This window comes from Primulina eburnea, chromosome 12 (assembly GCF_022965805.1).
Source record: "Primulina eburnea isolate SZY01 chromosome 12, ASM2296580v1, whole genome shotgun sequence".
Lineage (NCBI taxonomy): Eukaryota > Viridiplantae > Streptophyta > Magnoliopsida > Lamiales > Gesneriaceae > Primulina > Primulina eburnea.
In genome coordinates, this window is record NC_133112.1 from 3,105,583 (window position 1) to 3,122,478 (window position 16,896).

The 16,896-nt window shown below is 33.1% G+C and overlaps 4 protein-coding genes across 5 annotated transcripts in view; 3 read left to right on the plus strand and 1 right to left on the minus strand.

Annotated features, from left to right (window-relative positions):
- LOC140807411 (11-beta-hydroxysteroid dehydrogenase B-like) overlaps window positions 1-16,896 on the plus strand; it is a 69,444-nt gene that overhangs the window by 28,397 nt on the left and 24,151 nt on the right. The window lies entirely within an intron of this gene.
- LOC140807809 (uncharacterized) lies at window positions 2,905-5,872 on the plus strand. Of its 2 annotated transcripts, none has more exons than XM_073164772.1 (2): window positions 2,905-3,831; window positions 5,529-5,872. In XM_073164772.1, exons 1-2 carry the CDS (start codon window positions 2,998-3,000, stop codon window positions 5,658-5,660), a joined length of 966 nt encoding a protein of 321 aa, XP_073020873.1. In that variant the 5' UTR covers window positions 2,905-2,997; the 3' UTR covers window positions 5,661-5,872. The 2 variants fall into 2 exon arrangements, with proteins under 2 accessions (XP_073020873.1, XP_073020872.1); XM_073164771.1 differs by having other exon boundaries at window positions 2,908-3,831; window positions 5,526-5,872.
- LOC140807808 (mannan endo-1,4-beta-mannosidase 5-like) lies at window positions 5,560-7,891 on the minus strand. Its single transcript, XM_073164770.1, has 5 exons — window positions 7,496-7,891; window positions 7,202-7,405; window positions 6,968-7,090; window positions 6,687-6,889; window positions 5,560-6,608 (listed from the first exon to the last, which is right to left on the minus strand). Exons 1-5 carry the CDS (start codon window positions 7,862-7,864, stop codon window positions 6,155-6,157), a joined length of 1,353 nt encoding a protein of 450 aa, XP_073020871.1. The 5' UTR covers window positions 7,865-7,891; the 3' UTR covers window positions 5,560-6,154.
- Window positions 10,892-16,627, plus strand: LOC140807807 (uncharacterized). Its single transcript, XM_073164769.1, is given in 9 exon segments — window positions 10,892-11,185; window positions 12,075-12,186; window positions 13,344-13,534; window positions 13,623-13,717; window positions 13,813-13,988; window positions 13,991-14,231; window positions 14,835-14,943; window positions 15,358-16,003; window positions 16,275-16,627. Coding segments are annotated over 9 exon segments (1,827 nt in total). The 5' UTR covers window positions 10,892-11,050; the 3' UTR covers window positions 16,397-16,627.

Below are 16,896 nucleotides of genomic sequence, written 5' to 3' on the forward strand. Positions count from 1 at the left end.
TCACAATTACTTCATTAATGTTTTACTTATTTACCCTTTCACTCAACATTACTTCATTAATGTTTTATTCATTTATTTATTTATGTGACTTTTCAATTTTTTGATCTAAAGATTGATATTTAAAATAAAAATAACTTTATTCTATTATTTTAGTTGAATGGACGATAAATATTACAAACACATTAATATGATATTTTATTTTATTGAATTGTGATACTTAATTAATGTTTGAGACCATGTAGATTCTATATGCTCTTTTGCAATTTTTTCTTATATTTTATTCGCATAATTTGATTAGTTTGATTTATTTCAACTAGACAGAGAAATTAATGATAAATTAAAAAGAACGAAAACTACTTTCTACTTTTGTATTAAATTTATTAGATAATCCTTATAATTTTTTACCGAATATAATTCTTTTAAAAAATATGAATTATAGTGATAATTTATTTTCATTCATTAGAAATTAATTTTTTAAATATGATATTTTTTAAATTTGTATTACTTATTATTTTATTTATATATGTGTTTTACTACACATATTTATTTGATTGATATTATTTAAAAAATATATTTACTATGAAATATTAATCATCAATATTAATTTACAAATGATCCATTCTGATATAAAATTAACTGTCTATAATATGTATTCTAAAAAAACAGAGAAAGTCAAACAAAATCTGCAAATGGTTAAAAGTTAGCAGATCTATATATACCTCTATAAATATATGAGTTTGATTTGTGAATTTTTTTAGTTACACTTTTACACACTATTACTTAATTAATGTTTCATTTATTTATTTTGGTGAATTTTTAATTTTCTGATTTAAGAGTTGAGATGGAAAATGAGAATACTTTATTTCATTATTTTAGTTGGATCGACGAAAAATATTACAAATATATTAGTATGATACTTTTTTATATTTTTAATTTAATAATTGTGATATTAATTAATGTCTCAATATATATCTCAAGCTTACATTTTTCTACAAGTGTTATAAAAACTATGTGAGAAAATGTTATTTTTCTTATGATTTTTTTCCAATTAAAATGGATATTGAGAGCATGCAAATTCTATATGCTCTTTTGTAATTTTTTTTGAATATTTTATATGCAATATAATTTGATAATTTTGAGTTATTTCAACGTTATTCATAGAAAAGAAATTAATGAGAAATTAAAAAGAATGAAAATTACTTTATACTTTTATATTAAATTTATGAGATAATCTTTATAATTTTTTAATTAAGACAATCCTTGTAATAAATATGAATTATAACGCTAATTTATTATCATTTATTAGGAATTAAATTTTTTAGATATGATATTTTTAAACTGAATATTACGTATATGTGTTTTCTACACATATTTATTTGATTGATATTATTTTAAAATTTTATTTAACATGAAATTATTAATCATCAATATTATTTTTCAAATGATCTATTATGATATAAGTTAACTATGTATATTATATATTTTTAAAAAGGAGAAAGTTAAACAAAATTCGCAAGGAGTTAAAAGTTGGCAAAAACAAAATTGATATTTAACTTAATAACAAGTTTATGGGTTTTATTTTAACATCATTATGATAATTTAGTTAATTAAGATAATTTTATTTGACAATCGCTATATGCACTTCATTTAAAAATATTGTGACTTTGGTTTTAGTAATTCATTATTCTATTAATTTTATTTTTATTATTTTCCATTGTGAATAATATTTGGATGGAAAATATTTTTGTTAATTTGATAGAGCTATCATTATGTTATAATTACACGAATTGAAAAATATTATATAAATAAATGAATATTTTGATTATCATCATCATGTATTTATATTTATTGTGTTTTGTTATATTTAGATTAATAAATACTTATAAACAAGATGTTATTCAAACGATTTTAAAAATTATCTAAATCTTTATTTTTCATTATTAGTCACCTACGTGCATCGCACGTGATCATTCCTAGTATATATATATATATATATATATATTTCATCGCTCCTTTTTCCCAATCTTTGGTTTTTGGGCATCATTTAAATTATTTTCTGATATGCAGTTTTTTTCTTTTATTAGAAAGCATGTAAATTTGTGTAGAACCACTCAATTTTTATTTTTTTTGAAACATGGTGGTGACTTTTTTTCGTTCTTGGCTAAATTGTATCATATTTTATTTTTCACATTATATTAAATCGTTACTTTAAAATTTCTAAAATGTGGGAGTGTTAAATTTTCGTCTAAGGCATTTTGAAATTTTCACAAATTATTCGTTTATGACTTAAAATTTCTCGGCACATTTTAAAAGCCATAAACTATGAATAAATAAAATCTAAAATAGTTGAGAATTTCTTTTGTTACTACAAAATACAAATTCTCTACGTTATTGGATTTTTCTTTTTCGATTGTGAGGTTTTATGATTTGGTAAACGTCATTGAGAAATGTTTGATTGGTCAATAGTTCCACTCCGTGGCTTGGTCCGAAAAGTTTTAGTATTTGGTATATATCATTTTTGTGACAATATTATTATATTCAAGATTGTTTCTTAATTATAATGTATAATAAAATTAAATTATAATGTTCCATTCGAAATGCCGCCACAATATAATGAAACCATATAATATAAAAAAATTATTATTATTGATATTCGTTTATTATATTATACACGTAATTGTGATGTTCTAGTATTTAATTATGTATAATAGAATTAATATTTGCTAATTTATAATATAAAATATTGCATTTACATATATATATATATAACGATAATAATATTTATATATAATATATACGAAAAATTATTTCTCAATTAAAATTTTTTCTTACAAAAATTAATTAATTTAATAAGCGTACATATCATAAAACTTAACACGGAAAGAATATTTATATCAGTCAGCATTAAATGGTTAGCTTCCTCACTTTTGTGGCCTCTGTTTCCACTTTCCACTCTCGTCATAATCCGTTTTCCATCTACTGGAGTAATCAGCTACTATGGATATTATGGAGATGGAGGCTTCGAATGAGTTTAACGATTGGGAGGTGCTGCAACCCAGCTTGGATTCCGAGGCGATTCTGATTATTCCGACTGATTCCGCTAACTCGTTGGATGAAATAGATTCTGGAAGGTTGATTCGGGCGAACTATTTCTCGTTAGATTCTTTGGATCGATGTGGTGAGGACTTGGAAGATAACAAGTCAGCTGAGTCGGATAATCCGAGTTGGATTGATCCCGGGTTGGATGAGAATCACACTAGGTACCTCGACAGGGAAACGGCTGAGTTTTGGTCCGATTCCGGCAGCGAACGGTCTGAAGAACGCAAGATTAAGGATTCGTATGGTAGGAATGTTATGGGTTTTCTCGAAGACGAGGATAAACATGTGGGTTTTGATAGGGTTGAGGAAATGGTCGAGCAAAAAGTGGAAAAGGTGGAGAATTTGGGGTACTTCTGTTCAGATTCGAGTGGAGTCGAAGCCGCTTCTGAGAAAGTTAACGATTTTGTTGAGAATTCTGATTTGGGTCTGAAAGCTAATGTGATTTTGCACGATGACACTGAGGAAGAAAAACATGAGAATGAGGTGATTGGAAAAAGGCGTGAATTTGCAGATGGTAACGAAATCAAGAGTAGTGGTGAGGTTGAAAAGAGTTGTGTTATTTGGTGGAAGATGCCCATGGAGCTTCTGAAATACTGTGTGTTCAAGATGAGTCCTGTGTGGACCATCTCCGCGGCGGCGGCTGTGTTGGGTTTTCTGATTCTGCGTCGCAGGTTGTATCAAATGCAGAAGAAGACGAGGGGAATGGAGATTAAGGTTGCTGTTGACGCTAAGGTCAGTGATCTTTTCTGGATTTATGATTTATCTTAATATATTTTTGTTTCTTTTTGTTGGAATCGGGAATGGAATATCGCCTAATTTTACGCTAGACGTGCGTTTATGTTTTGATATGTAGTTTATACTATTATGAATTCATTTAAAAATTGTATCTTTTGTGGGAACCTGAGAAGAGAAACGCTTATAAAGTAGCATTTCATCGTATTCTTGAGTTTCTGTGGTACTGTCTTTAATTACCCTATATGTTTAGTATTTTAATTTCTATCCCTGTATTTCTGTTTCTGCGGCAAATGACCTTGCGATTCAAGTCTGATTGGTTGATCAGAGATGGTTTTCATGTCTGCCTCTCCCTCTTATCCACGGATATATTTTCATTTATCTTGTGATTTTGTCGATACGTGGAGCTTGAAATATTGTTCTTGTGCTACAAAAGACTAGTAAGTGATTAAATAATTTATCCATTGTTTATTTTAGGGTACAGGGGACTTTGGGATTCCTGTTATCATGATAGAATGGACCATGTGCATTAGAGTTTAGACTGTTCTTTGTTGACACATGCGCTTCAATTAATGGTTTGATGAAATTCTGACCAGTCTTGAAATTGAATCCAGTTAGATGAGATTTATTCTTGAAGACAGGTTATTGCGAATGTATTGATGATTCAGGAGCCTTCAAAAGCTATCAGTAAATTGGATAAATTTGTGTTGGATCACACTGAGATTGGTTCCTATGATATAGAGGTTTTCTAAGTCACTGAAACCAAGGTCGAGCCTTTTTATTCGAAACTTTGTTAGGCTGCGAATCTCTTTTGCCCTGCAACTCGAGAAAAGATACACATGAGCATACTGCATGTTAATAGCAAATCAATCATTCTAAATTTGACCTTATGGCACCACTCTCCACAAGCTTAAAGAGGTACAGGGGTAACACGAGGGACTAGGGCTTATAATAGGGAAGATAATTTACTGCTTCTCACCATTTCAATTATTCTCATTAAAAAATTTGGATGCTACCTTCTTCTGATGTTGATATTTGATGTCTTTGCAATCATTGCTTTTTCCTTCTCGGCATAGTTTAGTCTCACTGCATGTTACTCACTATGCATATTCACACAATCACACTCACCTTTTCTGTCATTTTCAACTATGCATTCTACTCATTGCTGAGCCGCTGTTCGATATTTCATGCAAAGATTGCATAAACAAAATCTTTTGTGTTTTGGCCAAGAGGTTGGTGTAAGGCAAGGGTTGGTACGGATTTGGTGTTATACAAGCAAGTTGTCATGGAAAAACTCTCTTGTGCTTGAATGTCATGTGGATTAACCTGAATGAAGGACAAGCAATTAGGACGTGTCTTGTTACAAAATCGGTGTTTGTTTCCGACGCCTGATGCCATAGGATGGTGAAGTGGCAAAACTTTTCTCACCCAAAAATGACATTTATCATGTTTAGTGCTTGGTTGATATCACTTTCTTGTCTGGAATCACTGGAGAGTTGCTCACGATGTATTATTCCATATAGATCAGGTAGTTGCTACATTAATGACATTTAAATGATGCATGCCATGTGTATGTTTGAGAAATACAAAGAAAACCAAATCCATCTATATGACGAATGCTTAGGTACGTCGCTAAGTATGAAGAACGTGTTGCCTTTTTTTAATAGAATTTTTTATTTTTTCAATTTTTGCAGAAGGCGTCTCAGGTGATGAGCCGTGCTAACCGTTTGAACGAAGCATTCTGGGTAGTGAAGCGTGTCCCAGTGATTCGGCCTTCTTTGCATGCCTATGGGGTGACAACCTGGCCTGTAATGGCTAATATCAGATAAGCCAGCATTTTACCTGGTTCTATGTTATTGGTTACATTACTACCATAAAAAGAGAAGGAAACATGTAGTTCTTGTGTATAATCTGTGGGTGTATCAATCTGTTAGATTAGGGGTTTGCTTTATTAAATGAACATCAGAAGGTGAGTATATGTATCTATACCGAACTCCTGACCAATCTGGAGTATGTTTAATGTCAAGATTACTTGTACTAATTTATTTGAAAACTCTCATTTCAACATATAGCTATTGTGCTATCTATTACAGGATGACAATATTACATCCATTGGGGAAACCACGTTAGTTTCATCACCGGTTGAGTTTTCGCGTGCATGAACGATACATACATTAAATAAAGATATCATAAAACTTGCTAATTAAGACCTTGATCGCCTCTGCATCTATTTTATTGTAACAACAGAAGATAATTTCTTGAAATTATCATGAATGAAGCTGATTAATTTTTCATGCGTCTTGATGAATGAGTGTGTCTTGCATTATGTTTTTTTGGCATGGCGACTATGAAGGTGATGCCCAGGAGCGATCTTATAAGCTCCATCCACACGATCAACAGAATGAGGCCCATTGAACAAATGACTCAAGGCAGTCATGGCATGGGATTGCCTTGAAATGATCCCAGCCGTTGAAGGGCTCTGCGATAAAACAATTTGGTACCCATCATCGTATGAATCCATGCCTCGTGCCATTATCTGCCACACCAAGCTTCCGCTCATTGTACCTCCAGTTAACCTTGCAAATCTGTATGTATCTCTGTATACATTGCCCATGTACAAGTCTCTTTTATTCGAACTGAATCCTGGATCTTTGCTGGACTTTCCAAATTCAGCCATTATTAGTGGCTTCTTCAAGATTCTCCTTGAATCATCAAAATGAGTCCACATCCATTTTTCCATAAATCCCATTTGTTCGTTCTCACTTTTACCAGATAACCTGTACGCAGTAGTAATTCTTTAAAAATTAAGTACTTGTCAAATTCCAAAATTACTTCAAATCGGTAACAGAACTGACCAAATGTCGGGGTATGCATGTATTGTAGCGAAATCGACCTGCGGAACAAGATTGTTGCTAATAAAATCTGTGCCCACTTGGTAACCAGGGTTAGTTTGCTTCCTCTCCGGCATCGTGTCTCCATAGAACCCTTCCATGCCTATCTCAACCAAGTGCTTTCTGTCCAGAGATTTCACAAAACTAGCCATTTCTTGAACCCAACACTGCATTGAATTTTTTAAAAAAAGTAATGCAAGCCCATATTTTAATAATCAATTAATTTATTAATTAAATACACTCACATTAACTGTCTTTCCAGAGTAGTCAGCTTGGCAACGAGGTTCATTCATGAGTTCCCAAGCCATGATTATGGGATCATCTCTGTAAGCAATTTTGGTTATTGTGTTCAGTCTTGTCACAACTCTCTGCATCCAAATACAGATAGTAATTAATTAGTTGATAATATATGTTTTTCAACTTTAACTGATCATAAATTAATTACGCGCGTGTACGTATATATATTAATCCCGACACACCCTGATATGGTTCTTGTAGTAATTTTTGAGAAGTGGATGCGTGTAAAAATCATCGTCATTGTTGATCTGTTGGCCCGAACCACCCGCATTTCGGCCCCATGCAGCATACTGCTTCTTCCCCCCGAAATCGTCGTAATTATTCACGAAGCTCAATATCAAACGAATCCCATACTTTCTTGCCTCGGAGATCACAAAATCAAGCCCCTGCATATATACATACAGATGCAAAAATGTATTAACTTGTGATAAATCTACAGCAAATCAATATGTAGTTGAAATGTATACTCATATTACCTGAAAAACACGTTCGTCATATATTCCAGGGGATATCTGCAAAGGGCGATCACCGCCATCGCTGAAAGCCCAAGTCCTGCAAACAGTGAGGCCGACGGCTGAGGCTTCTCTTAATACCTCAGAAACTTTGTATCTCTCGCTCGGATCCGACGCGACGTGCATCAGCCAATACGAGTTGAACCCGTTGAACAGAAAGGGCGAGCCATTCAGGATAAAATGAGGACCTCTTGTTCTAACAAACCCTAATTTTTTGTTAACGTTGTCACATAGGACCATGTTGCTGCTACCAATAATAATGACCAGGAGAAGCAAATAATGATCGTAAAAATTAATGAAGGCCCTTCTTGCACTAAAACAAGAAGCAGCCATTTTGATAGCACGCCTTAATTATTTGATGAGACGAGATTAGTTGATTTTTTGAGTAGTTGTGAGTGGTTGCATGCATGAGCATTTATACTGATATGGATGACACCAAAAATAGAAATATGAACTTGGAAAATGTTGATTGCTGCGGGAAAAGATGAAATTTTCGGTGGAGTATAAAAATAATTTAACGTACTCCTTTTCCCCCCTTTAATCAACAAGATATAAAGTATACAACTAAATTTTTATAGAGTATGTCCTTTGTGGACGGTCTCACGAATCTTTATATGTGAAACGAGTCAACCATACCGATATTAACAATAGAAAATAATACTCTTAACATAAAAAATAATATTTTTTCATGGATGACTCAAATAAGAGACTTGTCTCACAAAATACGACACGTGATACCGTCTCACAAAAGTTGTCATTTTTATATTTGTCTTTTATAATGATGGTCATCTATGTTGTCAATATTATATTTTAGTCATGTATCTTTCATTTTTTGATAAAATATATAAATTTTAACTACACATGTTGGTATCAAGTCAGCTTCACGTCGATGTCACATAGGAAAAAAAAAGACCGAAATTGCAAAAAAAACAACAAAAATGACGGATTAAAACTGAAATCTGACAACATAAATTAAACATCATAATTGCAATGAGATAAATCTAAACTATCAAAATTACAATTTTGCCTTATTTTTGTTTTGTTGGAATTCAATTATACGTTATTAGTTTTTAATCTCACGTAAATTTTGACATAAATCACATGCCGACGTGTATAAATGTCTATACATATACACAAACGCAACATATACTTACACACATACACATAAAACGTCATCATATATATATATATATATATATATATATATATATATATATATATATATAGATGAATAAATACGTAATATGATAAGAGGAAAAAAGAATTAATAAAGGATGGAGTTAGTTTGAAATCAAAGTTGAGTTTAAGAAATCATGGAAAATTTGCTAAATTTAGAAACATAAGAACTTTCAAGTCACGTGCTTATCCCATGTGGGTTGTTTTACATCATATTCAGGTACTCTGTGTAACTGTTATACATATAATTAATTAATTAATGACTATTATATAAAAATCAGGACAACCCAAATTTTAAATAAATAAATAATGATTATTTAACAAACCAAAATGTTTTGAAACTTATTGGGCTGGGCTCATCAATTGATACACAGGCCTCTTATACAGGCCGTGGGTAATGTGACCCAGAGGAGAAAGAGGTCCAGTTGAATTAAGGTCAGTATCTTCTGATTCCAAAAAAAAAAAATTAATAATAATAATAATAATCATCCTACGTTAGTCCTTAGCAGTACAAAATAACTAAGTGACCCACCAATTTTTATAAAATACAAACCCCGCATTTATTTCAATAAGTAGAAATGAGAAGTTATATTTTTGATCAATGTACTTTGCAATTTTTTTTTATTTTTGGTGATGCTATCAGTCAATTCATAGTTCACTAAGTTGTATTCTTTGTTTTCAATTTTAGTTTTTTTTTTTAACCGAAATGATGACATAGCATCCACTTTTTTTCAGTATCACGTACGTCAGCACTCACACGAAAAATGAGCAAATACGTGAGTTGTTACGGAGAGCTGCATAGCTGTTTAGAGCTACAAATGATGTTTATTACGTGAAGGTAATAAGATCATTGGAGGCCAACGATGGAACCGGCATCTTTAGCTGGGACAACAAATATGCAGGTGCTCGCGTTCTCTTTACAAGGACATAATTTATAGTAAGAATAATTGTAAATTGCAAAATATTAATGCATGCAGTATAATATGATTGCAAAAGTTGAAAAAAAAATTCAATGAAAAAGTTGATGATTGATGAACATGCAGAGAAGTTTGGTGGATAAGAACACGGCATTTGAAGATTTCAGGCAGCGGGCCGAAGAGGCCATGTGCAGCAGAATGCTACCAAACTCGATCGCCTTCATCCACGACACAGTTCACAGGAGGAGGATTGATGTGGAAACTGAGTCCAAAGTAATCTCCAATATGTCAACTCCATTAGCTTTTGCTCGCCACATACTCCAAATTACTTACATTAGAAAATACTAGCGTGACGTTGAAAAATATAGACATTACATAGAAAATATTGACGTGATATAAAAAATTATTTGATTTGTCAGATGTCATATCAACAATGGAACCAAATACTAGGTGAAAATTAAAAGATAGTTTACAAAAATCAAAATTTGAAAACTTAATTATCCAAAATTCAAAATTGTACAAATCAATGACAAAAATCATTTTCCCATGAACATATGGATAGACATTCCCATTGAAATGAGTGTTTTCATTCTGAAGCTTATATAAATCAAAAAATGGAATAGAGGAACTGTCTTTTTTTGACAACTCAGAATGGCAATTATCACCTTATTTTTAATTAATTTATAATAACTTATCCAGCTAAAATAAACTAATATATTTTTCTAATTATTTAAATAAATATTTTTGGATCACTATACTAACTCACTTGGGAAAAAAATGATGAAAAAATAAAAGCAGTTGAGAGCCTCCAAAAAAAAAAAATACAAAAGGAAAAGAACGATTATATAAACACGTAACACATGCATACGATCGTTAGTTGTTATTGAATACAGATATTGTTGCTCAGGCGAGATCATTGGATGAACTTCAGTCTAAAAACTCATGCGATGTGTATGATAAATATATGAATATTTTGTATTATATATTAGATAATTATTAAATTCTAAAATTAAATACATATATTTTGACAAATTAATTATTTAATTTAGTAATATTTTTTCGCAAAATAAGTTTTTATGAAATAAATTGTAAATGAACTTTAAAAGAGAGTAAATTTTTTAGTTTCGCCCTTTGGATTCCCAACCATTCAAGACATTAGAGGAGCGGAAAATGTAATATAATTAAAATACCTGAGATCAAATTGATAAAGGCTATAATTACAGGGTTTGATTTCTAATAAAGAATCTTACTGGTAAATGGAGTGTCACGTGACCGGTGAAGCATCCGCCGCCTTATGCTTGATTGCCCGCTGAAACACACTGAATCCACAATTCTGCAATTCAGTTTCCGCCATAGATACATATCTCTTCTTACGTAGAAGATATAGCAGATACTTTCAGCGAGAGCTGGATATTAGGGTCGAAACATGTTCAAGAAGGTATCGGAGGCCAAATCGCAGCAGCGACTCTCAGGGGCAGACCGCAAGAAACTCAAACGTGCAATTAGAGACCGATTCCCTAACGCCTCAGATGCTGATATCGATATCTTACTTCCCCCAAAGGTATTTAATTGCTTAATGTATGATTGCCATTTGATATATTTTTTCACACTTTATGATAATTTCTGTCATGAGGAGTGTATTCTTTATCTAATGTGTAGAACGTGTTGGGGTAAAATTCATTGGAATGCTGAATCCTTATTGATTCGAGTTCAGGGTGTGTCAATTTTTAAATCAACTTTGGCACGAAGCTGGCTCATTTTCTTTGATTTTTTTTTTTCATATTATGTTATACCATAAGGCCTTAATCGTTCAATTGGAAGTTGATTTTGAAAGTTTTGACCTTTTTTTTCTTATCCACAAGACCATATAAGTATTGGATATATGAAATCCTCCTTTTTTACTAAGCTGCATCAGGATTGTTTGGACAGCTTTGATGTTATGATAATAATATCATAAGATATGGCTTTTGATAGTCCAAGGGTTTTACGGTTATAGAGTAAAGTGAATAATCTAGCAATTCCCTGTGGATTTCTGACTACTTGAGAAATATTTACTTCCCTTGAACAAGTCTATTTCAAATGATTATGTTTTTGGTAATGTAGTTGTAAAACATGTTGTTCCAGGCTTAAAATCTTCAATACGGCTTACAATTTTTTGTCCTCAGCTGTATTCAGGCCATTATCAGTCCGATTGATGTGCCCACGAGCTTGATAACTGTGATTTTGTATGTTCATATAGTAGTGGTTTCTATTGAACATCAACCCTTATAATCAATCTGCACATTGAATGTAGGTTAATGAACATGTTGCTACAACGAGGGCCGTAAGTTCAAAACTTTTGATGGCAAACTGAAGTCCTGTGTCATTCAATTAATACAAATTGTTGTTCTTGATGCCCTTGTTAGAAACTGGGTGTGTGTATGTCACTGACTCGATCATCGATCTTATAGGTAGAAATAACTCTGTCAAAGTACCCAAATCGAGTTCTTGTTTACAGTCTGGAGGGTGACTGTCCCATGTTTTATGATAGCGATGGACGGGGCTCAGAAATATTCCCTACAGGTATTCATAAATTAGCATGTGTTATATCATCTTGTACTCTTGTTAAAATATATCTGCTGCATACTCCAAAGGATGACTGTATCTGAGTCGCTATCATTTTCATTTTGCTACTTCGTTCAATATGTAGAGTTTCGAGAATTCTGACAGAATGCAGTATAAGGTAATGTTGATGCTGCACCAGAAGTCACCTGACTGACTACATTTAGTTCGAAGGATTAAAACTTCAGCTGGCATGAAAATTCTATTTCAGAAAAGACTGATTTGGTATCTTGCGTTATAGACATCATGGAGATGCTATATCAAGTCAGTTGTCTCTGATCTTCACAATCCTCATCCAGATCCTAACTTCAGTATACTAAACCGATGATTGGAAATCTGTGACATTTACTGGAGGATTCAATCAAAAGTGATTGTTTTAATATAAAACCGGTGTTGTTTGTTATCAATTGTATTTCATCGATCAAATGAAGCCCGTCTTAGATATTACCTGATAGTGAACAATGGATTCTTGTTTTGGTCCATCTAAAGTGTCTACCTGATAGTGAACAATGTATTCTTGTTTTGATCGATCTAAAGTGTCTGGACAGACTTTTTTTTTACTCCGAAGAGAAGATGAATATCGTGGAATGAAAACAGACATCATAGGATGGAAAATCAGGATATTATCAGCTTGCCCTAAAATTGATGGATAAATGTGGTCATGATAGTCAAACTAGCTTAAGATATTACAGTCAGTTATACTGAAGAGCAGTTTCTTTATTCAAACTACCTTAAGATTTAGTATATTACACTCAATTATCGGAGCAGTTTCTCTATTTTTAAGGTCAGCTCTAGGCATGTTTCGAAGTGTTAACAGTTTGAGAGGGTGTAATATGAAGAGCTTTTGGTAGCTCACTTTCTGTAGCTTACCAAATTTTGATTTCCTTCTGAGAAATAACAAATTAACATACTGCCAGTTAACGTTTGTTGTGTTTTTTCTGATTAATCTCTCTTATGATGCTCCAATTGTACTGTATTTCAGAAACTTTAACAGCTGTGCTTAAGTTTCATTGTGATTTTATTTTGTTGCAATTATATCTGTTTCAGCATGTCAATCTCCATTCTTTCATCATTTCATGAAGCTCTTTCACTGACATATTTTTGCCACTTGACGGCAGTATATGCTTTGTGGAAGGTTCCAAATCTATTGCCTGCTTTTGCTCTGAAAGGTGGTGAAGTTTCTCGTTTCATACTTGGAGGAGCTGATTTGATGTTTCCTGGCATCCGTATTCCTGAAGAAGGTCTTGCACCATTTTCTGATGGCGAGCCATGGGCTGTGGTTGTTCCTGGAAATCCAGCTCCAATAGCTGTAAGCTGTATAAATTGTTTTTTTTTTTTTAGAGATTGTCAGTCGAAACTGTTCTAAGAAGCTTGTTGTGGAAAATTTGTTTGCTCAGGTAGGAACAACCATGTTGAGTAGCACTGAAGCACTAAAGGCTGGTTTGCGTGGAAAGGCATTAAGAATTAGTCATTACTACCGTGATACACTTTGGTAAAAGCACCGAGGAGGCTTCATTTATTTGACCTAATTGCATATTGAACTATAAATTTGATGCCCTGCTTCCTTTTTGTTTCATGGTTTTACAGGGAATCATCTGAAAATTGTTATGTTCCAAATGCGGGATTTTTTGAAGACGTTGTAGTTGCTGACCCTGCTTTATTATCTTCGCTACAGGCTTCTGATTCACGTGAAGATGATTCCTCAGTTGGTCAGGGGAATGTCGACAATGAAAATATGGCTGATGCTAATGATTTTGATGAAATTCCCCTGTTCTTGAATCTGATTTGACTAAAGATTCTGTTGTGGCTACTGAAGCCAGTGAACAAATAACAACAGCCATGACTGATTTGCAGATTGAAAATGATTCAGGATTAGAATCTAATGTGGATAACCAGCCTTCGCTGTCTGTAGAGGACGTAGACTCATTAATGGATAAGTGCCTTTTGCAATCTTTGCATGCGACAGTGAAGGATAAAGATCTTCCAATGCCAGGAAGTACACTGTGGTAACTGGACATCAGAACACTTGCTTATTTTGCTTACATTTCATTGTGTTGTTTAATTATTATCAGTTAGTGTTGTGGATAAAACTTCATTTTCAGTTTAAGAATGTGAAAATGTTATTATTGTCATTTTTCCTATTTTCTAATTGTTAGGGTTTACATGTTCTTAGTGACTGTTTCTCAAATTTCTAATCAAGATGTGAGCTTCTGTATTTCATGAAAGTCTCAATATAGTGAGTACCTGAACCTGGGATGTTTGTTATTATGAAGACATGAAAATACTGTAGTTCTTTTTGCGGGGTTGGGGGTGTATTTGGTGTTGGCGATGTTGATCTGTTCTTACCAAATTCGATAAGCATGTATTTGTTCAGTTGGGAGGAGTTGTTCCTTTTGATTGTGTCAAAAATTAGAAAGATTTATTTTCCATATGCTACAGCCCTTTGGCCATTTGAAAGCAAAATGTATGGAACCCCTTTTTGCTTTGGAAGGCAATTCTTTTCTTTCATCCTGATTTTTTTCCCGTCATTCTTTAACTTGTTACATGTTACTTGATTTCAGGTATCATGTATGACAGGTTATAACAATTGTTTGTTCATACTGCTACAGGTCTAGTCATGTGCTACCTTGCAGACCTTCGGGCGTTACACTTGATATAAAAAAGTCCTCTTACAAGAAATTGTCCAAGTGGCTGCAGTCTAAATCTGCTGCTGGACTGGTGAGATTTTACGTCTGAAATTACTTAATCTGAATCTTTGTAGATTACCTTGTGTTCGATGCTCAAGTGTTTTATAAACTAAATTTTATATTATTCAGGGAACAGTTGAGCTTTAAGCCTCTCTTGTAAAGCAACGTTTTAAATTGAGCTACACTGACACTTGCAGAGTTGTGCTTGAGCTTTATTTTCTGGTCAAATTTATTATATTTTATGCTAGAGGAAATGCTTGTGAATGCAAACCTTTGTTCGCCAAGCTTGGGAAGCATTACTTTTCTTTGAATGGAGTCCTTACATATTCATTACTTTTGAACCTTCCTTCGTGATTATTAAGTGTTTTTGTTACTCTGACAACAATCCTTTGGCCATTCAGTCTCTTGCGCTCTAGCAATTATTATATATTTTACTGCGTACCAGATTTCAGTGAAGGAAGACAAACATAAAAAAGAGGTGATGTTAGTTTCCATTAACCGCAATCACCTTGACTACACATCCTTTAAGCCAGAGAAGAAGAAAATGGAAAAGAATGACCAATCCACTAAAAGTGTTGGCAGTGAAGTACAGTTGCATAAATTGCTTGAAGTTGCTGAGCTCTATAAGCCAAGTGTGCATGTTAACCCTATATTTTCGGCTGTTGGAGCAGACATGGGGAAACTGTATTCTGCTTCAGAAGCTTCACAAATTGTTTTTGCATACGTTGAAAATGAAAAGCTTGTGAAAGAAGCAGACAAGTCCATTGTGATTTTAGATGCAACTTTGTGTGATGCTTTGTTTAAGGGTGCTATTAAAAAGGGTTTGATGTACCCTACTGAGATTCATAAGAAGGATTTAGGACAGACTTTTGTCAATCGAATGCAAGCTCATTACAGAGTAACTAGGGGAATCGACTCAGCTGTTCGCAAAGGTTCATTAAAGCCAATTCAAATAATGACAGAACGAAGGCAAGGCAACAAAAAAGTTACAAAACTTTCGGGTCTGGAATCGTATTTATTAGACGCGGAGGCATTGGCCTCAGAGCTGCAGAAGAAGTTTGCTTGTAGTACAACTGTAGCAGAACTTCCTGGTATGGTTTATTAGTAGCTCTCTCATACTTCCTGGTATGGTTTATTAGTAGCTCTCTCATCTTCGCTTCCTATGATAAACTTGACCAGATTAGTTTGTCTGTGGTGTGGATGTTTAAGATGATTTCACACTTATTTTAAGCGCAGGCAAATATTTCATGCTCTACCGTCCATATCAGACCTTTCGAACTCTCTTTTACTGGGATCACACCGTTTTTCTAGTTTCCCTATTCTTCACAGTTGTTGAATTTGTTTATGTTTGGATACTTGTAGGTAAGAAGGGCCTAGAAGTTTTAGTCCAAGGCGGCGTCATCGACGATCTTGCACGGCATCTTGTTGACCACTACGGGATTCCGAAGAGATACATCGAAATTCTTGACAAGACCAAAAAATAGAACGAGACTACATCCCCTTTTTCACCATGCTTTATAGAAAAATGCTTTGCTACCAGTTTGCTTCACGCAATCGAGTGGATTTCATCATAGGTGTGGCGAAACAATAAATCATGAGCTTGTTCCATGTGGATTTTCTTATAATGTAATGTTTGGTTATGTACTTCATTACTCTTCGGAATGTAGTTAACTCAACGAATAGAAAATCACCATTCGTATATTGGTATTTATTCATTATTGTTGGCTTCAAAAATTTTTGACAAAATCACCATTCGTATATTAGTATTTGGGTAGTTCATGTGTGTCATAATTTTTTTTATCAATGACGCCATTAAATAATTTTCGTATCAGCTTAAATATAATCGCTTCATGTATTTGTTTCGAGGGATTAGAAATCAAATCTTATTATGGAACCATTTAATTTTTTTGAGTAATTTTCATATCAATTGATTTCATGTATATATCTCTGAGAATTAATTAAAACTCAAGTATTCGTGATTAGA

Excerpts from the sequence above, each read along its gene's own strand:
- LOC140807809 (XM_073164771.1), top strand. The coding sequence starts at position 2,998 with ATGGATATTATGGAGATGGAGGCTTCGAATGAGTTTAACGATTGGGAG. Across the intron at positions 3,832-5,525 it reads AGGTTGCTGTTGACGCTAAG|AAGGCGTCTCAGGTGATGAG; the intron begins GTCAGTGATCTT and ends CAATTTTTGCAG.
- LOC140807808 (XM_073164770.1), bottom strand. The coding sequence starts at position 7,864 with ATGGCTGCTTCTTGTTTTAGTGCAAGAAGGGCCTTCATTAATTTTTAC. Across the intron at positions 7,091-7,201 it reads ACTACAAGAACCATATCAGG|AGAGTTGTGACAAGACTGAA; the intron begins GTGTGTCGGGAT and ends ATTTGGATGCAG. Across the intron at positions 6,890-6,967 it reads ACTCTGGAAAGACAGTTAAT|TGTTGGGTTCAAGAAATGGC; the intron begins GTGAGTGTATTT and ends AATTCAATGCAG.